Source organism: Oncorhynchus mykiss, chromosome 26, assembly GCF_057628025.1.
Source record: "Oncorhynchus mykiss isolate SJ-2025 chromosome 26, ASM5762802v1, whole genome shotgun sequence".
In the NCBI taxonomy this organism is placed as follows: Eukaryota; Metazoa; Chordata; class Actinopteri; order Salmoniformes; family Salmonidae; genus Oncorhynchus; species Oncorhynchus mykiss.
In genome coordinates, this window is record NC_143047.1 from 41,945,001 (window position 1) to 41,969,192 (window position 24,192).

General features: G+C 43.5%; 1 protein-coding gene across 1 annotated transcript in view; it reads right to left on the bottom strand.

Annotated features, from left to right (window-relative positions):
- Positions 1-15,675, bottom strand: part of trpm5 (transient receptor potential cation channel, subfamily M, member 5) — a 54,655-nt gene extending 38,980 nt beyond the window's left edge. Inside the window, exons 1-13 of the mRNA XM_090223086.1 lie at positions 15,456-15,675; positions 12,210-12,277; positions 11,904-12,069; positions 8,798-8,978; positions 8,388-8,554; positions 8,021-8,198; positions 7,570-7,634; positions 7,041-7,226; positions 6,490-6,589; positions 6,078-6,196; positions 5,450-5,800; positions 4,497-4,646; positions 339-462 (exon numbers count right to left, since the gene is read on the bottom strand). Coding sequence (XP_090079212.1) covers positions 339-462; positions 4,497-4,646; positions 5,450-5,800; positions 6,078-6,196; positions 6,490-6,589; positions 7,041-7,226; positions 7,570-7,634; positions 8,021-8,198; positions 8,388-8,554; positions 8,798-8,978; positions 11,904-12,069; positions 12,210-12,277; positions 15,456-15,482 — 1,882 coding nt within the window. The 5' untranslated portion in view covers positions 15,483-15,675. The remainder of the gene's footprint in view (positions 1-338; positions 463-4,496; positions 4,647-5,449; positions 5,801-6,077; positions 6,197-6,489; positions 6,590-7,040; positions 7,227-7,569; positions 7,635-8,020; positions 8,199-8,387; positions 8,555-8,797; positions 8,979-11,903; positions 12,070-12,209; positions 12,278-15,455) is intronic.
- Between the last annotated feature and the right edge of the window lie 8,517 nt (positions 15,676-24,192).

The following is a 24,192-nucleotide window of genomic DNA, read 5'->3' on the forward strand; positions in this document are numbered from 1 at the left end:
TTTGTCTGGTTGCTATATAGGCATTGGTTGTATCTAGATTCTTATCTTGTGATGATCTCACTGTGAATTTTAACCCTAGGAGAATTTCCTAGGAAATAGATACTTTCAGAGAACATCTTTGTCTTTGTGGTATATTTCAACTAAGTGATGGTTTGTGATCCCAGAGCATTATGTCATCGCAGAGTGTGACGCTGCATGTTATATCCAGTGTGTGTGTGTGTGTGTGTGTGTGTGTGTGTGTGTGTGTGTGTGTGTGTGTGTATGTGTGTGTGTGTGTGTGTGTGTGTGTGTGCATGGATGTGTGGTGCATGTGCCTACACGCTCCTCGTGTCTCTCACCTAGGGCAAACTGCTCATACTTGGCCTCCTTCATGCTGCGTGCTGACTCTGCCTCTGACTCCAGGCCAGACATCTCTTTCAGGATCTTACAACCAGCTAGAGCCGCAGCTACAGCCTCCGGACCCTGGGTCCACAGAGAGAGAGAGAGAGAGAGAGAGAGAGAGAGAGAGAGAGAGAGAGAGAGAAGGAGAGAGAGAGAGAGAGAGAGAGAGAGAGAGAGAGAGAGAAGGAGAGAGAGAGAGAGAGAGAAGGAGAGAGAGAGAGAGAGAGAGAGAGAGAGAGAGAGAGAGAGATACAGAGAGAGAGAGACAGAGAGAGAGACAGAGAGAGAAACAGAGAGAGAGAGCAATACTTGAACAGAGCAATACTCAATCATGAGGCATCAGAGCTAAAGGAACTGAATACTATTAAGAAATGCTATAGATGGAAGGAAAGTATTGTGGAAACCTACCACAAAACAATTAGGCAATGACAAATTCAATCCCTTTTAGATAACATCCTGGAAAAAACGTTTCACTGTAATAGTGAAAGTGTAAACTTGCCAGTAGAAAACATAAACAGTATATTTGACCGCTCAGCTTCCCTATCAAATCTAAAAATGTCAAACAGACAACCTAAGAATATGAACAACAATGACAGATGGTTTGATGAAGAATGCAAAAACCGAAGAAAGAAATTGAGAAACCTGAGAAATTGAGATTTATGGATAAACCACTTCACATCTTTTTGCATATATAATAAAGAACAAACAGCAAAAACATATACATGATCAAATACAAATCTTAGAATCAACTATTAAAGACTACCAGAACCCACTGGATTCTCCAATTACATGGAATTAACTACATCACAAAATTCAAACCCTCCAACCTAAAAAGCCCTGTGGTGTTGATGGTATCCTAAATGAAATTATAAAATATAGAGACAACAAATTCCAATTGGCTATACTTAAACTCTTTAACATCATCCTCAGCTCCGACATCTTCCCCAATATTTGGAACCAAGGACTGATCACCCCAATCCACAAAAGTTGAGACAAATTTGACCCCAATAACTACCGTGGGATTTGTGTCAACAGCAACCTTGGGAAAATCCTCTGCATTATCATTAACAGCAGACTTGTATATTTCCTCAGTGAAAACAATATACTGAGCAAATATCAAATTGTATTTTTAACAAATTACCGTACGACAGACCACGTAGTCAACCTACACACCCTAATTGACAAATAAACAAATCAAAACAAAGGCAAAGTCTTCTCATGATTTGTTGATTTCAAAAAGGCTTTTGACTCAATTTGGCATGAGGGTCTGCTATACAAATGGATGGAAAGTGGTGTTGGGGGAAAAACATACAACGTTATAAAATCCATGTATAAACACAACAGCCTCAGGAATGATTTATTTCTGCTTTTATTTCTTTCATCACCTTCCCAGTGGGTCAGAGGTTTACATACACTCAATTAGTATTTGGTAGCATTGCCTTTAAATTGTTTAACTTGGGTCAAATATTTCGGGTAGCCTTTCACAAGCTTCCCACAATAAGTTGGGTTCATTTTGGCCCATTCCTCCTGACAAAGCTGGTGTAACTGAGTCAGGTTTGTAGGCCTCCTTGCTCGCACACGCTTTCTCAGTTCTGTCCACAAATTTTCTGTGGGATTGAGGTAAGGGCTTTGTGATGGCCACTCCAATGCATTGACTTTGTTGTCCTTAAGCCATTTGGAAGACCCATTTGCGACCAACCTTTAACTTCCTGACTGATGTCTTGAGATGTTGCTTCAATAAATCCACATAATTTTCCTGCCTCATGATGCCATCTATTTTGTGAAGTGCACCAATCCCTCATGCAGCAAAGCACCCCACAACATGATGCTGCCACCCCCGTGCTTCACGGTTGGGATGGTGTTCTTCAGCTTGCAAGCCTCGCTCTTTTTCCTCCAAACATAATGATGGTCATTATGTCCAAACAGTTCTATTTTTGTTTCATCAGACCAGAGGACATTTCTCAAAAAAGTACAATCTTTGTCCCGATGTGCAGTTGCAAACAGTGGTCTGGCTTTTTTATGGCGGTTTTGGAGCAGTTGCTTCTTCCTTGCTGAGCAGCCTTTCAGGTTATGTCGATATAGGACTCATTTTACTATGGATATGGATACTTTTGTACCTTGAAATACATCCACAGGTACACCTCCAATTGACTCAAATGATGTCAATTAGCCTAAAACAGCCATAAAACAGTAGATATCCTAACCGACTTGCCAAAACAATAGTTTGTAAACAAGATATTTGTGGAGTGGTTGTAAAACGAGTTTTAATGGCTCTAACCTAAGTGTATGTAAACTTCCGATTTAAACTGTATGTTTCTCATCCCAATAAAGCCCTTTGATTTGTATTGAAATTGAGAGAGAGAGAGAGACTGACCATCCTTTTGTGAGTGTAATGTTCAGAGAGACAGAGAGACGGGGGGCGGGGGGGGTACAGAGAGGGAATAGAGAATAGAGAGAGAGACTGACCATCCTTTTGTGAGTGTAATGTTCAGAGAGACAGAGAGACAGAGAGACGGGGGGCGGGGGGGTACAGAGAGGGAATAGAGAATAGAGAGAGAGACTGACCATCCTTTTGTGAGTGTAATGTTCAGAGAGACAGAGAGACAGAGAGACGGGGGGGTACAGAGAGGGAATAGAGAGAGAGAGAGACTGACCATCCTTTTGTGAGTGTAATGTTCACTAATGCTTCCATTGTTCATTTCCCTTTTGTTTATTGTCTATTCCATTTGCTTTGGCAATGTAAACATGTTTCCCATATCAATAAAGCCCTTTGAATTGAATTGAGAGAGACAGAGAGACGGGGGGGGGGTACAGAGAGGGAATAGAGAATAGAGAGGGGGAGAGAGAGAGAGACGGGGGGGGGGGGTACAGAGAGGGAATAGAGAATAGAGAGGGGGAGAGAGAGAGAGACGGGGGGGGGTACAGAGAGGGAATAGAGAGAGAGAGAGAGAGAGAGAGAGATAGATAGAAGGGGGATACAGAGGGAGAATAGCGAGAGAGAATAGAGAATAGAGAGAGAGAGAGAGATAGATAGATAGAAGGGGGATACAGAGGGAGAATAGCGAGAGAGAATAGAGAATAGAGAGAGAGAGAGAGAGAGAGAGAGAGAGAGAGAGAGAGATAGAAGGGGGATACAGAGGGAGAATAGCGAGAGAGAATAGAGAATAGAGAGAGAGAGAGAGAGAGAGAGAGAGACAGATAGAAGGGGGATACAGAGGGAGAATAGCGAGAGAGAATAGAGAATAGAGAGAGAGAGAGAGAGAGAGAGAGAGAGACAGATAGAAGGGGGATACAGAGGGAGAATAGCGAGAGAGAATAGAGAATAGAGAGAGAGAGAGAGAGAGAGAGAGAGAGAGATAGAAGGGGGATACAGAGGGAGAATAGCGAGAGAGAATAGAGAATAAAGAGAGAGAGAGAGAGAGAGAGAGAGAGAGATAGAAGGGGGATACAGATTGGAATGAGGAGAAAGATAGAGAGAGAGAGAGAGAGAGAGAGATAGAAGGAGGAACAGAGAGAACGAGAGAAAAGAGAGAGAGAGAGAGAGAGAGAGAGAGAGAGAGAGAGAGAGAGAGAGACTGACCACCCTTTTGTGAGTATAATGTACACTAATGTTTCCCTTGTTTATTTTGCTTTTGTTTATTGTCTATTCCATTTGCTTTGGATAAGTAAACATGTTTCCGATATCAATAAAGCCATTTGAATTGAGAGAGAGAGAGAGAGAGAGAGAGAGAGGGAGAGAGAGAGAGAGAGAGAGAGAGAGAGAGAGGAGAGAGAGAGAGAGAGAGAGAGAGAGAGAGATAAAGAGCGAGAGAGAGAGAGAGAGAGAGAGAGAGTGAGAGAGAGAGTGAGAGAGAGAGTGAGAGTGAGAGTCAGTGTGTGTGTGTGTTTGTCTGGCTGTAAATGTCTTAATGTGCAGTAAGTGTGTATGTTTGGTACTAAACTCCCTCTCACCACCACCCTGCTCAACACCATACTGATGATATCTACATTATCTTTTAAACTGCCTGTATTGACACTGGCCAGCAATAAAACCTACACTAACTACTGGGCTTGACCTTCATTTGAATAATCCTCCTGGAGATCAGAACTAACTCTCTGGGAGGGAGGGGACTGACCATGGCCCAGAAGTAGTTAGCCATCTGCTGCCGGTTCTGGAGAACAGCCCAGAGGAACAGGTCCCTCCAGGGGTGCTCACAGCGCTCCTCCAACTCAGCAAGGCTCTTCTGGTTGGTAATGAGACGGCCTGCCTTCTTGCCTGTCTTCTCCTGGAGACAACACACACACACACAGTGAGACACACACACTTAAGGATGAAGAAGAGTGAACTCTGACAGACACATAGAAATGCAGAGAAAAACGTGTCTCTGCTGGACATCTTGACATGGTTTCAATCTGTTCTTCAGAAAAGCCTTGGAATCTGTGAGGTTTTCCTTTCTCCAGCCACAATTCTGTGTTCAGCTGTGATCCATGAGGAACTTTCTGTGATTCATGAGGAACTATCTGTGATTCATGGGGAACTATCTGTGATCCATGAGGAACTATCTGTGATCCATGAGGAACTATCTGTGATTCATGAGGAACTATCTGTGATTCGTGAGGAACTATCTGTCATCCATGAGGAACTATCTGTAATCCATGAGGAACTATCTGTGATTCATGAGGAACTATCTGTGGTCCATGAGGAACTATCTGTCATCCATGAGGAACTATCTGTAATCCATGAGGAACTATCTGTGGTCCATGAGGAACTATCTGTGATTCATGAGGAACTATCTGTGGTCCATGAGGAACTATCTGTCATCCATGAGGAACTATCTGTAATCCATGAGGAACTATCTGTGGTCCATGAGGAACTATCTGTGATTCATGAGGAACTATCTGTGGTCCATGAGGAACTATCTGTCATCCATGAGGAACTATCTGTAATCCATGAGGAACTATCTGTGGTCCATGAGGAACTATCTGTGATTCATGAGGAACTATCTGTGGTCCATGAGGAACTATCTGTGATTCATGATGTGATAAACTCACTCCGCGTTACCTCAGGAAGAGCCTACCCAGTACCCACCGTGGGCAGCTTCTGATAGAAGCCTTTACACGAGTCGTGCAGGAAGTCTTTCAGCACTTTGGACACCTCATGCAGGGTGAAGCGGGCCTTCCGGTCCCCGGACTCGGCCTTGTGGTGGTCGTGAGGGGGTCCAGGGGTCCGTGTAGCCTTCAGTAGGAGCTGTTTCTCCTGGTGCTTCTTCAGGAGGAGGAGATGAAGGAGGCTCTTCTCTGACACAGAGCAGTAGAGCTCCTGCAGGCGGCCGTAGGTCAGGAACTCGCCCAGACACACGCCGTTGTCCACAAATAGACGCACAAAGTCGGGCTTGTCATTGACCAGCGCGTCCATCATCACCTCCTCCAGGTCACCTGCCTGCGAGGGTCAGTAGATAGTGCTATATATTACTAACGTTGTAGTAAACTACCAATACAATTCCAATATTCTGTTTTACTAAGCAATATTTATGCTGCACATAGGCGTTTTACATTCCGTTATTATACTAAGGTAAGATATGTTTTTTAATGATCCTTGATGTGGCAGCAAATACATCACATAAACAATAATCAGCACTAGCAGTACAAAGTTCAGGACCAATAGGAGAGAGAGAATGAATGAAGGAGGGACATCTCATGCTGTCTTTCATTCACACCGTCCACTCCACGTCCCCATTGAAGATGTGGCTCTTAGCGATGTCCACCCGGTTCCAGGCCACCGCCAACTTCAGCTCATCCAGGAAGTCCTGAGCTTCCTGACTCTGGCTCTTACAGGCTGCATGCCACACACAGGGCAAAGGTTAGATGTTAGGGGTCAAAGGTTAGATGTTAGGGGTCAAAGGTTATGACCCGTTCAGAAAGAAAGTTCATATCCATCAAAAACAGAATGAGCGTATTTATTTTCTATGTTGACGGATGGCTTCCACTAACTCCTCAAACCTTCTTATATGGAGCATAATTGTAAAAGTATTGATCTTATGATGGATATCTTTCATCTGCTTCTTTTCAAGCCCTTTTTAGGATTGATGTAAGTGCTGTCAGCCGCAGTAGAAGCATTCCATCCAGTACCTTTGACCAAAGCTTTGAGGATGACTGTGTCCAGCTCAGAGCTCTCCTGCTCGGGGTCATGAACTGTCAGGAGGTGGCCGTTGTCCAGTATCTTCTGGATCTAAAGATCAGGAGGAAGTCAGTCATTCAACCTCTCTCTACTCTCTCTCTCTGCTCTGACTCTCTCACTCTGCTCTCTCTCTCTGCTCTCTCTCTCTGCTCTCTCTCTCTACTCTCTGCTCTCTCACTCTCTGCTCGCTCTCTCTCTCTCTGCTCTCTCTCTCTGCTCTCTCTCTCTGCTCTCTCACTCTGCTCTCTCACTCTGCTCTCTCACTCTGCACTCTGCTCTCTCACTCTGCTCTCACTCTCTGCTCTCACTCTCTGCTCTCTCACTCTGCTCTCTCACTCTGCTCTCTCACTCTGCTCTCTCACTCTGCTCTCTCACTCTGCTCTCTCACTCTGCTCTCTCGCTCTGCTCTCTCTCTCTCTGCTCTCTCTGCTCTCTCTCTCTGCTCTCTCGCTCTGCTCTCTCTCCCTGCTCTCTCTCTCTGCTCTCTCTCTCTGCTCCTTACCAGCTTGGTCCAGTTAGTGATGTCAGTGCTGTGGTGCACGCTGGGAAAGGTGTCTAGCAGGAGCTCCTGCACGCTGTCCATGTCCCAGCAGCCCCGGTTCATCAGCGTGACCAGGATGTGGGCCACGCCCCCCGACCCCGCCAGTATCAGCCAGGGCATGGCGTTCCCTATGCCCTTATACATCCTCTGTACACAGAGACAGAGGAAGACTGCTTACCCAAACAGAACACACAGCACACACAGCACACACAGAAATATAGAAACTACACAGCTACAGTATAACGCATTGTGATGTGCTGGTAATTCGCTGTAAGATTTGGAATGTTTTTATTACTGTCTCCAAATGATTCTGACTAAATAGACACTTTGGATCAATTGAAATGTTGCTATGGCAACATAATATATAATAGGCCTCGTCATATGAAATCTATATACGTTCATACATGCTTATGACAAGTAATATAATAACACATTATACTGAAAAGTTGAATTAACGGGAAACTAATATTTTCCAAAAAATGTGACAAACCTGTAGGATCCGAGGTTCTCCGTGCACCAGGAGACACAGCACTGGGATCTCAAAGCTGCCTGCACCTGTAGCGATGCAGAATATCAACAAGGGCCCTGGTTGTTCCTTAAAACCACTCATTAAAGTCAAAAAGAACCATTCGTCCTGAAGAAATACAAGTGTGCTGTGTCGAATATGACGCACAGTAAACATTAACAACCTTCAAATAAGTTGGGGGGAGGCAAGTAGCCTAGTGGTTGGAGCGTTGGGCCAGTAACCGAAAGGTTGCTGGATCTAATCCCCGAGCTGACAAGGTAAAAACTGTCTGCCCCGTTCTGCCTCTGAACAAGGCAGCTAACCCACTGCTCCCTGGTAGACAGTCATTGTAAATAAGAATTTGTTCTGAACTGACCTGTCTAGTTAAATAAAGGTTAAAAGAAGAGTAAGTATGTTTAAGTTGAAGTAGGTTCACCTCCATAACCGGTGCGCTGCAGGGAGATATGCTTGAGCAGCTTGACCCTCATTTCGCTGGTGGCCCCGGGGCGCTGAGGGTCCTCCTCAACCAGGACAAAGTGGGAGTGGTTGCAGTCCAGGGAGTACACCGCCCCATGGGACAGGTCCTGGGGCTCCACCACGGCAGGCTGGTCTGGCTGCAGGAGGACACACGTCGGTCAGAGAACAGATTTCAGAGGAGCGCGTAACAACAACTCAGCAACTCACACACAGACACACATTTAGACGTTTTACTGGGACCTCGTTGTCTCGGCTAATCACATGTTAAATGTAATCAACATCTACTCTGAACTCATGTGATCTTCTGCATGGATGTGTATGGAGACCTTAGCAGCAAGCAGAGCGTCTCTGTTGTGGATCATGTTCCAGGGAGCGATGCCGATGGCCACCACCTTGACCTTAGAGGAGGTGCTGGCCAGAGAGTGGTCACGGACAGCCTGGCCCAGGTGCTTGGTGATGCCGAAGCGAAGCCCGTTGGTCAGGATCCAGGCACCTGTGAGGTAGAGACATCATCTCACTTTGTCCAACATGCTCACTTTAGAGCAGGAAACTCAATGTAGCCCACGGTTATCTTAGTAAAAACAAAAGTGAATGTGTGTGTGTGTGTGTGTGTGTGTGTGTGTGTGTGTGTGTGTGTGTGTGTGTGTGTGTGTGTGTGTGTGTGTGTGTGTGTGTGTGTGTGTGTGTGTGTGTGTGTGTGTGTGTGTGTGTGTGTGTGTGTGTGCGTGTGTCCCACCTGTGCTCTGAGCAGCCTTGACCAGTCCTTTCCTCACGGTGTCCCTGAGCCAGGGTTTCATCTGAGCCAGCTCGTCTCCCCCCACCAGAGCCACCACCAGGTGTGGAGGGGCTAGTCCCCACTGCTCTGTCAGCATCTGGTAGATTAACACTGGATCTGTGGAGCTGTGAACCCTCACAAACTGGACAGAGAAGCACAGTGTGGTATTTACTGAGAGATGTACATGGTCAAGGAACATGTCCTCTTTCATATTTCTTTAATCTCCTTCTTGACTTGAAATAGTTTTGTAAAATGATGAGAAACATGGATAACTTGAGCTGAAATGACTGAGTGATATGCATTAATTATCAATCTGCATTGTTTTGATAATTCAGGCCATGTTAGTGCTGAAATGGAACACAGTCCTGCACTAAAATGGAACACAGTCCTGTACATACTGAAATGGAACACAGTCCTGCACATACTGAAATGGAACACAGTCCTGCACATACTGAAATGAAACACAGTCCTGCACATACTGAAATGGAACACAGTCCTGCACATACTGAAATGAAACAAAGTCCTGCACATACTGAAATGGAACACAGTCCTGCACATACTGAAATGGAACACAGTCCTGCACATACTGAAATTGAACAAAGTCCTGCACATACTGAAATTGAACAAAGTCCTGCACATACTGAAATGGAACACAGTCCTGCACATACTGAAATGGAACACAGTCCTGCACATACTGAAATGGAACACAGTCCTGCACATACTGAAATGGAACACAGTCCTGCACATACTGAAATGAAACACAGTCCTGCACATACTGAAATGGAACACAGTCCTGCACATACTACAATGGAACACAGTCCTGCACATACTGAAATGAAACAAAGTCCTGCACATACTGAAATGGAACACAGTCCTGCACATACTGAAATGGAACACAGTCCTGCACATACTGAAATGGAACACAGTCCTGCACATACTGAAATGGAACACAGTCCTGCACATACTGAAATGGAACACAGTCCTGCACATACTGAAATGGAACACAGTCCTGCACATACTGAAATGAAACACAGTCCTGCACATACTGAAATGGAACACAGTCCTGCACATACTGAAATTGAACACAGTCCTGCACATACTAAAATGGAACACAGTCCTGCACATACTGAAATTGAACACAGTCCTGCACATACTAAAATGGAACACAGTCCTGCACATACTAAAATGGAACACAGTCCTGCACATACTGAAATGAAACACAGTCCTGCACATACTGAAATGGAACACAGTCCTGCACATACTGAAATGGAACACAGTCCTGCACATACTGAAATGGAACACAGTCCTGCACATACTAAAATGGAACACAGTCCTGCACATACTGAAATGGAACACAGTCCTGCACATACTGAAATGGAACACAGTCCTGCACATACTAAAATGGAACACAGTCCTGCACATACTGAAATGGAACACAGTCCTGCACATACTGAAATGTAACACAGTCCTGCACATACTGAAATGGAACACAGTCCTGCACATACTGAAATGGAACACAGTCCTGCACATACTGAAATGGAACACAGTCCTGCACATACTGAAATGGAACACAGTCCTGCACATACTAAAATGGAACACAGTCCTGCACATACTAAAATGGAACACAGTCCTGCACATACTGAAATGTAACACAGTCCTGCACATACTGAAATGTAACACAGTCCTGCACATACTGAAATTGAACACAGTCCTGCACATACTGAAATGTAACACAGTCCTGCACATACTGAAATGGAACACAGTCCTGCACATACTGAAATTGAACACAGTCCTGCACATACTGAAATGGAACACAGTCCTGCACATACTAAAATGGAACACAGTCCTGCACATACTGAAATGGAACACAGTCCTGCACATACTGAAATGGAACACAGTCCTGCACATACTGAAATGGAACACAGTCCTGCACATACTGAAATGGAACACAGTCCTGCACATACTGAAATGGAACACAGTCCTGCACATACTAAAATGAAACACAGTCCTGCACATACTAAAATGGAACACAGTCCTGCACATACTAAAATGGAACACAGTCCTGCACATACTGAAATGGAAAACAGTCCTGCACATACTAAAATGGAACACAGTCCTGCACATACTGAAATGAAACACAGTCCTGCACATACTAAAATGGAACACAGTCCTGCACATACTGAAATGGAACACAGTCCTGCACATACTGAAATGGAACACAGTCCTGCACATACTAAAATGGAACACAGTCCTGCACATACTGAAATGGAACACAGTCCTGCACATACTGAAATGTAACACAGTCCTGCACATACTGAAATGTAACACAGTCCTGCACATACTGAAATGTAACACAGTCCTGCACATACTAAAATGTATCTCTCCAGGACCACAGTTTGTGATCACTGAACTGTCTCTTAGATAGAACCAATATGGATGGTGGTACGGAACAATTTCCAACTGTGGTTGTAACAGTGTTGCCATCTGGTTATATTACCTTGTGGTTGTAACAGTGTTACCATCTGGTTATAGCACCTTGTGGTTGTAGCAGTGTTACTTTGTGGTTGTAATAGTGTTGCCTTGTGGTTATACCACCTTGTGGTTGTAGCAGTGTCACCTTGTGGTTGTAGCAGTGTTACTTTGTGGTTGTAATAGTGTTGCCTTGTGGTTATAGCACCTTGTGGTTGTAACAGTGTTGCCTTGTGGTTGTAACAGTGTTGCCTTGTGGTTGTAACAGTGTTGCCTTGTGGTTGTAACAGTGTTACCTTGTGGTTGTAACAGTGTTACCTTGTGGTTGTAACAGTGTTACCTTGTGGTTGTAGCAGTGTTACCTTGTGGTTGTAACAGTGTTACCTTGTGGTTGTAGCAGTGTTACCTTGTGGTTGTAACAGTGTTACCTTGTGGTTATAGCACCTTGTGGTTGTAACAGTGTTACCTTGTGGTTGTAGCAGTGTTACCTTGTGGTTGTAACACTGTTACCTTGTGGTTGTAACAGTGTTACCTTGTGGTTGTAACAGTGTTGCCTTGTGGTTGTAACAGTGTTACCTTGTGGTTGTAACAGTGTTACCTTTCCCCTTGTCCTACTGGTGCCAGTGAAGTCAATGTCCCCCACTCGTCCTGCAGCCCAGTGACCCCTCTCCTTGTCTCCTCTGCTAGCACCCCAGCCTCGGCCTTCAGCCACACTCTCCACGGCCTCGTCCAGCTGAGAGTAGCAACGGCAGGCCAACAGAGCACTGCCACAGCACAGACACATTAATACATACAGAATACACATTATACACATAGAAACAATGTACATCACATACAGTAGTATTTACAGTCCGGGTCATTCACAATCCACTATGACAAACAAACAAACACAAACCACTCCTACCTTTGCTCCCGTGACCACTCCAGTACATCCCCGCATCGTGGGCATCGTCTCTGCAGCGGTAGCGCCCCCTATAGACACAGCACCCATAGTGCACAACATGACTTTTACCCCACAGCCAGGTAAATCTAACCCAGAATTATTCACCAGTCACTCTGCTGCTGATAACAGGTGTGAGGCATCTCCAAGAGTTTAGACCTACAGCACCAGTCAAAAGTTTGGACACACCTACTCATTCAAGGGGTTTTCTTTATTTTTACTATTTTCTACATTGTAGAATAATAGTGAAGACATCAAAACTATGAAATAACACATATGGAATCATGTAGTAACCAAAAAAGTGTTAAACAAATCAAAATATATTTATTTTACATTTGTACCAACTATAATCAAAGGAAAATGTAACTGCTGCACTATGTACTTTAATAGGACAGCTCTTATAAGGATGTGAATGAAATGAGACTGGATGTTATCAGAGGGAGTTAGATGGACAGGGAGAGGAGGAGAGGTTAACCTCTGTGGCTCCTCTCCCTGTTGTGGCGGAGCTCGGCGGTCGTCGTCACCGGCCTACTAGCTGCCACCGATCCATTGTTCCTTTTTCGTTTGTGTCTGTCTGTTTTTTCTTTACACCTGTGTCCTATTAGTTTATTTCGGGGGATTTATTAACCTTCGCTGCCTGCTAGTCTTTGTGAGGGATTATTCGCTGTTGTTGCTCTGTTAGGGGTGCGTGTTTGCTCTGTTAGGGGTGCGTGTTTGCTCTGTTAGGGGTGTGTGTTTGCTCTGTTAGGGGTGCGTGTTTGCTCTGTTAGGGGTGCGTGTTTGTTCTGTTTAGAGTGCGTGTTTTCTCTGTTAGGGGTGCGTTTTTTCTCTGTTAGGGGTGCGTGTTTGCTCTGTTAGGGGTGCGTGTTTGCTCTGTTAGGGGTGCGTGTTTGTTCTGTTTAGAGTGCGTGTTTTCTCTGTTAGGGGTGCGTGTTTGCTCTGTTAGGGGTGCGTGTTTGCGCCACAGGGTTTCTTTCTCAGGGTCGTTGTACCGTTTTGGACTGTAATTAGGAGTAGCGGTTTCTCCTCCGTGTGTTGCGTTTATTCCCTGTGTGTGGCGACTTTGTTTGGGCGTGTTCCTCCACCTGTTGTCGTTGAATTGGGACTTCTAATAAACAATTGTGCTACTGGGACTTCCTTGCTCTCCTGCTCCTGACTCCTGCACCTCCCTCCTCTTAGGAGGCACGTAACAACCTCATTGGATGCGATGTTGGATACCAGAAAAGTTGCTCCATGTAACTGAAAGGGGTAGTTGGCTTTTATTTTTCTTCTCAATCGATGGATGCCACTCAGCTCAGGGCTGAGGGTTGGCTGTAAAATGAGATTAGACTGCTGCATTTAACCTATATTCTTCCCAAGACTGAGCTGAGGGTTGGCTGTCAGATGAGATTAGACTACTGCATTTAACCTATATTCTTCCCTAGACTGAGCTGAAGGTTGGCTGTCAGATGAGATTAGACTGCTGGAAAAGTACCATAAAAGATTTGTCTCCTACTGGCAGCAATTAAGAATTTGCATCTGAGTCAACATTACTTGACGGTGCTCATTTGCATAGGATGCCTGGTAAAAGATGATCATCAGAAATGGGAAGAGATTCGAGGCCCATGCCTGCACAGCAAAAACAAGCAGCTTCAGCTTGTTACTTTATTTGGCCTCACTGGCCACTCAGTAAAATTTATTGGATCATGGCCAATAGTTTGGACAGGTTATGGGCAAAGATCCACCCCCCCAACTCATTTAGTCCTCTACTGTAAACATTTAGGTTTTTCACCTCAAAAATATGTCATATTTCACCTCAAAAATATTTCAAACTAGTATTTCACTGCTTCTCAAACCTGATTCTGGGGTCCAGTCTTCCTCTCAGTCACTGTCCTCACTATCAGAGGTTATGTATGATATTGACCAAGCCCATCATTTTACATCAAATCTTTCATTGAGAATGATATTGCCCTGAAAAGTAGCCAAACTAGGCAACACAACAAAGTAGAGGTATGGCACAACGTTGCCCTAGGCAACACAAAGTAAGCTACCAAACGGTGTTGTGTTGTGTTGTCTGAGGGCACCGATGTGCAGTAGAGGATTAAGACGTACTGATGGCGTGCAGTTTGTCACAATCGCTTTTTTATGTAAAAGTGAGTCTGGTCTCGACGGGTCTTATTTGAATGTGGGGCAGGAGGGACTGTGTGAGGGGAAAGGACCATTGTCCATGCAAACATAACATTTGCATGCAAGGTCAGGAAGAGTTCAAGTGACAACAAGTGAAGAGGGTGTGTGTGAGGTGGAGGGGGGGGGGGGGGGGGGGGTGGAGAGGGAATACGTGGGTGCCTGTTTGTATACGTGTATGGTATGCTCCTCAGTATAGAGGCATGCAGGCTTGAGTCAGTGTGCCTGCTTCCTGTGTCCTGTATTGTGATTTCTGCTCCACTAGATTAGTGGGCTGTTATCACCAATAGTTTGACGAGGTAACGTCAACCAACTCTACAGTCTCAGGAAGTATGATGCACACTACTTGTTTACAAATTAATGCTGATTTTTCTATGAGCTCAAGTGTTCTACCACTTTAATAATGAAACATATTTGGAAGGTAAGGTTGACTTTTCTTTTAAAACTAGTCATTTATGTTAAGGCCCACAGGGCCTGTGGAATTAAACATAATTTGTCCCACAGCTATTTGAGTATCACTGTTTAAACCCCCCAACAGGAATGAAAGCCACACTGTAAGATGTGTTTACCATCAGAGTGGGTCCACTGACCGAAACAATATTCCAAGAGGCATTTCAAGACCTTTTCAAAAAGGAAATATAGCACTTGATTATATTCTATGATTATATACTACAGATAATATCCGTAGTGACATTCCACTAGACGAGAGACACATTACACCATGAATCATATGATTACAACATGTCTACAAATCCCAAAGAAGAATGCTGTAGTGCATCCAAACTGTAAAAATGTATAATTTTCCGTCTCTGTAACAGGTTGTGAAATAATATTTCCAAGAACCAAATAAATGTCAGAGGAGGTGATTCTTAAAAGCTGAACACTTTATCACAGACACACATATAGAATAGTGCCTGCACACTCAAATGGAACAAATACATTAAAAAATGGTGACAAATCAACAGACACGTTGGAGAGTTTGGTCAACCTGTTCAACAGTGCCTCATAAAATGTGATCCATTTACAGTCGCTAACATAGTTACTTACCAGAGGCGTGTCTTGTCTCTCTGGCATGGCTGTGGTCTAATGTGCAGTCAGCTTCACTCCAGTCACCGATCTCTGTCCTGGGGAAAGTGACACCAGGTGAGCCCTTGGAGACTCCAGGAAGCAGCAGGGTAGGTAAGCCACGCCCTGGCCTTCCTCTGACCAATCACAGCCTCCAATGACCTCCATTATCTTTGGGTCATTATCTGCACCACCAGTGCACCTGTACAGGAGTCCCATCAGAACAATGTGATACACATGGCTACACTACAGGGAATTATTCAATGGGCTAGAATACAGCAACTGATAACTGATATAATACAATAACTGATAACTGATATAATACAATAACTGATATAATACAACAACTGATAACTTATATAATACAATAACTGATATAATACAACAACTGATAACTTATATAATACAGTAACTGATAACTGATATAATACAATAATTGATATAAAACAACTGATAACTGATTTATATAATAACTGATATAATACAACAACTGATAAAATACAATAACTGATAACTGATATAATACAATAACTGATATTATACAATAACTGATAACTGATCAAGTCAAAGGAGATGATTGTGGACTACAGGAAAAGGAGGACCGAGCACGCCCCCATTCTCATCGACAGGGTTGTAGTGGAGCAGGTTGAGAGCTTCAAGTTCCACATCACCAACAAACTAACATGGTCCAAACACACCAAGACAGTTCTGAAGAGGGAACGACAAAACCTTTTCCCCCTTAGGAGACTGAAAAGATTTGGCATGGGTCCTCAGATCCTCAAAAAGGTTTTACAGCTGCACAGTCGTGAGCATCCTGACGGGTTGCATCACTGCCTGGTATGGCAACTACTCGGGCTCCGACCGCAAGGCACTACAGAGGGTAGTGCTTACGGCCCAGTACATCACTGGGGCAAAGCTTCCTGCCAGCTAAGACCTCTATACCAGGTGGTGTCAGAGGTAGGCCCTAAAAATGGTCAAAGACTCCAGCCACCCTAGTCATAGACTGTTCTCTCTGCTACCACACGGGCAAGCGTACCGGATCGCCAAGTCTAGGTCCAAGAGGCTTCTAAACAGCTTTTACCCCCGAGCCATAAGACTCCTGAACAGCTAATCAAATGGCTACCCAGCCCCCCCCCCCCCCCCCCTTCTACGCTGCTGCTACTCTCTGTTATTATGTATACATAGTCACTTTAATAACTCTACCTGCATGTACATATTACCTCAATTACCTCGACACCCCTCACATTGACTCTGTACCAGTAGCCCCTGTATAGAGCCTCCACATTGACTCTGTACCAGTAGCCCCTGTATAGAGCCTCCACATTGACTCTGTACCGGTACCCCCTGTATATAACCTCCACATTGACTCTGTACCGGTACCCCCTGTATATAGCCTCCACATTGACTCTGTACCGGTACCCCCTGTATATAGCCTCCACATTGACTCTGTACCAGTAGCCCCTGTATATAGCCTCCACATTGACTCTGTACCGGTACCCCCTGTATATAGTCTCCACATTGACTCTGTACTGGTACCCTCTGTATATAGCCTCCACATTGACTCTGTACCAGTAGCCCCTGTATATAGTCTCCACATTGACTCTGTACTGGTACCCCCTGTATATAGTCTCCACATTGACTCTGTACCGGTACCACCTGTATATAGCCTTCACATTGACTCTGTACTGGTACCCTCTGTATATAGCCTCCACATTGACTCTGTACCAGTAGCCCCTGTATATAGTCTCCACATTGACTCTGTACTGGTACCCCCTGTATATAGCCTCTACATTGACTCGGTACTGGTACCCCTGTATATAGCCTCTACATTGACTCGGTACCGGTACCCCCTGTATATAGTCTCCACATTGACTCTGTACCGGTACCACCTGTATATAGCCTTCACATTGACTCTGTACCGGTAGCCCCTGTATATAGCCTCCACATTGACTCTGTACCGGTACCCCCTGTATAGAGCCTCCACATTGACTCTGTACCGGTACCACCTGTATTTCGCCCCGCTATTGTTATTTACTGCTGCTCTTTCATTATATGTTATTCTTATCTCTTAGTTTTTTCTTAGGTTTTTTCTTACCTGCATTGTAAGCATTTCACTGTGAGGTCTACTACACCTGTTGTATTCAGCATTTCACTGTGAGGTCTACTACACCTGTTGTATTCAGCATTTCACTGTAAGGTCTACTACACCTGTTGTATTCAGCATTTCACTGTGAGGTCTACTACACCTGTTGTATTCAGCATTTCACTGTGAGGTCTACTACACCTGTTGTATTCAGCATTTCACTGTGAGGTCTACTACACCTGTTGTATTCGGCATTTCACTGTAAGGTCTACTACACCTGTTGTATTCGGCATTTCACTGTAAGGTCTACTACACCTGTTGTATTCGGCATTTCACTGTAATGTCTACTACACCTGTTGTATTCGGCATTTCACTGTAAGGTCTACTACACCTGTTGTATTCGGCATTTCACTGTAAGGTCTACTACACCTGTTGTATTCGGCATTTCACTGTAAGGTCTACTACACCTGTTGTATTCAGCATTTCACTGTAAGGTCTACTACACCTGTTGTATTCAGCATTTCACTGTAAGGTCTACTACACCTGTTGTATTCAGCATTTCACTGTAAGGTCTACTACACCTGTTGTATTCAGCATTTCACCGTAAGGTCTACTACACCTGTTGTATTCAGCATTTCACTGTAATGTCTACTACACCTGTTGTATTCAGCATTTCACTGTAAGGTCTACTACACCTGTTGTATTCAGCATTTCACTGTAAGGTCTACTACACCTGTTGTATTCAGCATTTCACTGTAAGGTCTACTACACCTGTTGTATTCAGCATTTCACTGTAAGGTCTACTACACCTGTTGTATTCAGCATTTCACTGTAAGGTCTACTACACCTGTTGTATTCAGCATTTCACTGTAAGGTCTACTACACCTGTTGTATTCAGCATTTCACTGTAAGGTCTACTACACCTGTTGTATTCAGCATTTCACTGTAAGGTCTACTACACCTGTTGTATTCAGCATTTCACTGTAAGGTCTACTACACCTGTTGTATTCAGCATTTCACTGTAAGGTCTACTACACCTGTTGTATTCAGCATTTCACTGTAAGGTCTACTACACCTGTTGTATTCAGCATTTCACTGTAAGGTCTACTACACCTGTTGTATTCGGCATTTCACTGTAAGGTCTACTACACCTGTTGTATTCGGCATTTCACTGTAAGGTCTACTACACCTGTTGTATTCAGCATTTCACTGTAAGGTCTACTACACCTGTTGTATTCAGCATTTCACTGTAAGGTCTACTACACCTGTTGTATTCAGCATTTCACTGTAAGGTCTACTACACCTGTTGTATTCAGCATTTCACTGTAAGGTCTACTACACCTGTTGTATTCAGCATTTCACTGTAAGGTCTACTACACCTGTTGTATTCAGCATTTCACTGTAAGGTCTACTACACCTGTTGTATTCAGCATTTCACTGTAAGGTCTACTACACCTGTTGTATTCAGCATTTCACTGTAAGGTCTACTACACCTGTTGTATTCAGCATTTCACTGTAAGGTCTACTACACCTGTTGTATTCAGCATTTCACTGTAAGGTCTACTACACCTGTTGTATTCAGCATTTCACTGTAAGGTCTACTACACCTGTTGTATTCAGCATTTCACTGTAAGGTCTACTACACCTGTTGTATTCAGCATTTCACTGTAAGGTCTACTACACCTGTTGTATTCAGCATTTCACTGTAAGGTCTACTACACCTGTTGTATTCGGCATTTCACTGTAAGGTCTACTACACCTGTTGTATTCAGCATTTCACTGTAAGGTCTACTACACCTGTTGTATTCGGCATTTCACTGTAATGTCTACTACACCTGTTGTATTCGGCATTTCACTGTAAGGTCTACTACACCTGTTGTATTCGGCATTTCACTGTAAGGTCTACTACACCTGTTGTATTCGGCATTTCACTGTAAGGTCTACTACACCTGTTGTATTCGGCATTTCACTGTAATGTCTACTACACCTGTTGTATTCGGCATTTCACTGTAAGGTCTACTACACCTGTTGTATTCGGCATTTCACTGTAAGGTCTACTACACCTGTTGTATTCAGCATTTCACTGTGAGGTCTACTACACCTGTTGTATTCAGCATTTCACTGTGAGGTCTACTACACCTGTTGTATTCAGCATTTCACTGTGAGGTCTACTACACCTGTTGTATTCAGCATTTCACTGTGAGGTCTACTACACCTGTTGTATTCAGCATTTCACTGTGAGGTCTACTACACCTGTTGTATTCAGCATTTCACTGTAAGGTCTACTACACCTGTTGTATTCAGCATTTCACTGTGAGGTCTACTACACCTGTTGTATTCAGCATTTCACTGTGAGGTCTACTACACCTGTTGTATTCAGCATTTCACTGTGAGGTCTACTACACCTGTTGTATTCAGCATTTCACTGTGAGGTCTACTACACCTGTTGTATTCAGCATTTCACTGTGAGGTCTACTACACCTGTTGTATTCAGCATTTCACTGTAAGGTCTACTACACCTGTTGTATTCAGCATTTCACTGTGAGGTCTACTACACCTGTTGTATTCAGCATTTCACTGTGAGGTCTACTACACCTGTTGTATTCAGCATTTCACTGTAAGGTCTACTACACCTGTTGTATTCAGCATTTCACTGTAAGGTCTACTACACCTGTTGTATTCAGCATTTCACTGTGAGGTCTACTACACCTGTTGTATTCAGCATTTCACTGTAAGGTCTACTACACCTGTTGTATTCAGCATTTCACTGTAAGGTCTACTACACCTGTTGTATTCAGCATTTCACTGTGAGGTCTACTACACCTGTTGTATTCAGCATTTCACTGTGAGGTCTACTACACCTGTTGTATTCAGCATTTCACTGTAAGGTCTACTACACCTGTTGTATTCAGCATTTCACTGTGAGGTCTACTACACCTGTTGTATTCAACATTTCACTGTGAGGTCTACTACACCTGTTGTATTCAGCATTTCACTGTGAGGTCTACTACACCTGTTGTATTCAGCATTTCACTGTGAGGTCTACTACACCTGTTGTATTCAGCATTTCACTGTGAGGTCTACTACACCTGTTGTATTCAGCATTTCACTGTGAGGTCTACTACACCTGTTGTATTCAGCATTTCACTGTGAGGTCTACTACACCTGTTGTATTCAGCATTTCACTGTGAGGTCTACTACACCTGTTGTATTCAGCATTTCACTGTGAGGTCTACTACACCTGTTGTATTCAGCATTTCACTGTGAGGTCTACTACACCTGTTGTATTCAGCATTTCACTGTGAGGTCTACTACACCTGTTGTATTCAGCATTTCACTGTGAGGTCTACTACACCTGTTGTATTCAGCATTTCACTGTGAGGTCTACTACACCTGTTGTATTCAGCATTTCACTGTAAGGTCTACTACACCTGTTGTATTCAGCATTTCACTGTGAGGTCTACTACACCTGTTGTATTCAGCATTTCACTGTAAGGTCTACTACACCTGTTGTATTCAGCATTTCACTGTGAGGTCTACTACACCTGTTGTATTCAGCATTTCACTGTAAGGTCTTCTACACCTGTTGTATTCAGCATTTCACTGTAAGGTCTACTACACCTGTTGTATTCAGCATTTCACTGTGAGGTCTACTACACCTGTTGTATTCAGCATTTCACTGTAAGGTCTACTACACCTGTTGTATTCAGCATTTCACTGTGAGGTCTACTACACCTGTTGTATTCAGCATTTCACTGTGAGGTCTACTACACCTGTTGTATTCAGCATTTCACTGTAAGGTCTACTACACCTGTTGTATTCAGCATTTCACTGTAAGGTCTACTACACCTGTTGTATTCAGCATTTCACTGTGAGGTCTACTACACCTGTTGTATTCAGCATTTCACTGTGAGGTCTACTACACCTGTTGTATTCAGCATTTCACTGTGAGGTCTACTACACCTGTTGTATTCAGCATTTCACTGTAAGGTCTACTACACCTGTTGTATTCAGCATTTCACTGTAAGGTCTACTACACCTGTTGTATTCAGCATTTCACTGTAAGGTCTACTACACCTGTTGTATTCAGCATTTCACTGTGAGGTCTACTACACCTGTTGTATTCAGCATTTCACTGTGAGGTCTACTACACCTGTTGTATTCAGCATTTCACTGTGAGGTCTACTACACCTGTTGTATTCAGCATTTCACTGTGAGGTCTACTACACCTGTTGTATTCAGCATTTCACTGTAAGGTCTACTACACCTGTTGTATTCAGCATTTCACTGTAAGGTCTACTACACCTGTTGTATTCAGCATTTCACTGTAAGGTCTACTACACCTGTTGTATTCAGCATTTCACTGTAAGGTCTACTACACCTGTTGTATTCAGCATTTCACTGTAAGGTCTACTACACCTGTTGTATTCAGCATTTCACTGTGAGGTCTACTACACCTGTTGTATTCAGCATTTCACTGTAAGGTCTACTACACCTGTTGTATTCAGCATTTCACTGTAAGGTCTACTACACCTGTTGTATTCAGCATTTCACTGTAAGGTCTACTACACCTGTTGTATTCAGCATTTCACTGTAAGGTCTACTACACCTGTTGTATTCAGCATTTCACTGTAAGGTCTACTACACCTGTTGTATTCAGCATTTCACTGTAAGGTCTACTACACCTGTTGTATTCAGCATTTCACTGTAAGGTCTACTACACCTGTTGTATTCAGCATTTCACTGTAAGGTCTACTACACCTGTTGTATTCAGCATTTCACTGTAAGGTCTACTACACCTGTTGTATTCAGCATTTCACTGTAAGGTCTACTACACCTGTTGTATTCGGCATTTCACTGTAAGGTCTACTACACCTGTTGTATTCAGCATTTCACTGTAAGGTCTACTACACCTGTTGTATTCGGCATTTCACTGTAATGTCTACTACACCTGTTGTATTCGGCATTTCACTGTAAGGTCTACTACACCTGTTGTATTCGGCATTTCACTGTAAGGTCTACTACACCTGTTGTATTCGGCATTTCACTGTAAGGTCTACTACACCTGTTGTATTCGGCATTTCACTGTAATGTCTACTACACCTGTTGTATTCGGCATTTCACTGTAAGGTCTACTACACCTGTTGTATTCGGCATTTCACTGTAAGGTCTACTACACCTGTTGTATTCGGCATTTCACTGTAAGGTCTACTACACCTGTTGTATTCAGCATTTCACTGTAAGGTCTACTACACCTGTTGTATTCAGCATTTCACTGTAAGGTCTACTACACCTGTTGTATTCAGCATTTCACTGTAAGGTCTACTACACCTGTTGTATTCAGCATTTCACTGTAAGGTCTACTACACCTGTTGTATTCAGCATTTCACTGTAAGGTCTACTACACCTGTTGTATTCAGCATTTCACTGTAAGGTCTACTACACCTGTTGTATTCAGCATTTCACTGTAAGGTCTACTACACCTGTTGTATTCAGCATTTCACTGTAAGGTCTACTACACCTGTTGTATTCAGCATTTCACTGTAAGGTCTACTACACCTGTTGTATTCAGCATTTCACTGTGAGGTCTACTACACCTGTTGTATTCAGCATTTCACTGTGAGGTCTACTACACCTGTTGTATTCAGCATTTCACTGTGAGGTCTACTACACCTGTTGTATTCAGCATTTCACTGTGAGGTCTACTACACCTGTTGTATTCAGCATTTCACTGTGAGGTCTACTACACCTGTTGTATTCAGCATTTCACTGTGAGGTCTACTACACCTGTTGTATTCAGCATTTCACTGTAAGGTCTACTACACCTGTTGTATTCAGCATTTCACTGTAAGGTCTACTACACCTGTTGTATTCAGCATTTCACTGTAAGGTCTACTACACCTGTTGTATTCAGCATTTCACTGTAAGGTCTACTACACCTGTTGTATTCAGTATTTCACTGTAAGGTCTACTACACCTGTTGTATTCAGCATTTCACTGTAAGGTCTACTACACCTGTTGTATTCAGCATTTCACTGTAAGGTCTACTACACCTGTTGTATTCAGCATTTCACTGTAAGGTCTACTACACCTGTTGTATTCAGCATTTCACTGTAAGGTCTACTACACCTGTTGTATTCAGCATTTCACTGTAAGGTCTACTACACCTGTTGTATTCAGCATTTCACTGTAAGGTCTACTACACCTGTTGTATTCAGCATTTCACTGTAAGGTCTACTACACCTGTTGTATTCAGCATTTCACTGTAAGGTCTACTACACCTGTTGTATTCAGCATTTCACTGTAAGGTCTACTACACCTGTTGTATTCAGCATTTCACTGTAAGGTCTACTACACCTGTTGTATTCAGCATTTCACTGTAAGGTCTACTACACCTGTTGTTGTCATGTATTGTCATGTTGTGTCTTTCTGTCCTTTCCTTTCACCCTGTCTCCCTCTGCTGGTCGTATTAGGTTACCTTTTCTCCCCCGCTTTCCCCCAGCTGTTCCTTGTCTCCTCCTAACTACCTCGTCACCCCTTTTCCCACCTGTTCCCTTTTTCCCTCTGATTAGTCCTCTATATCTCTCTCTGTTTTTGTTCCTGTCCTTGTCGGATTCTTGTTTGTGTGTCTCATGC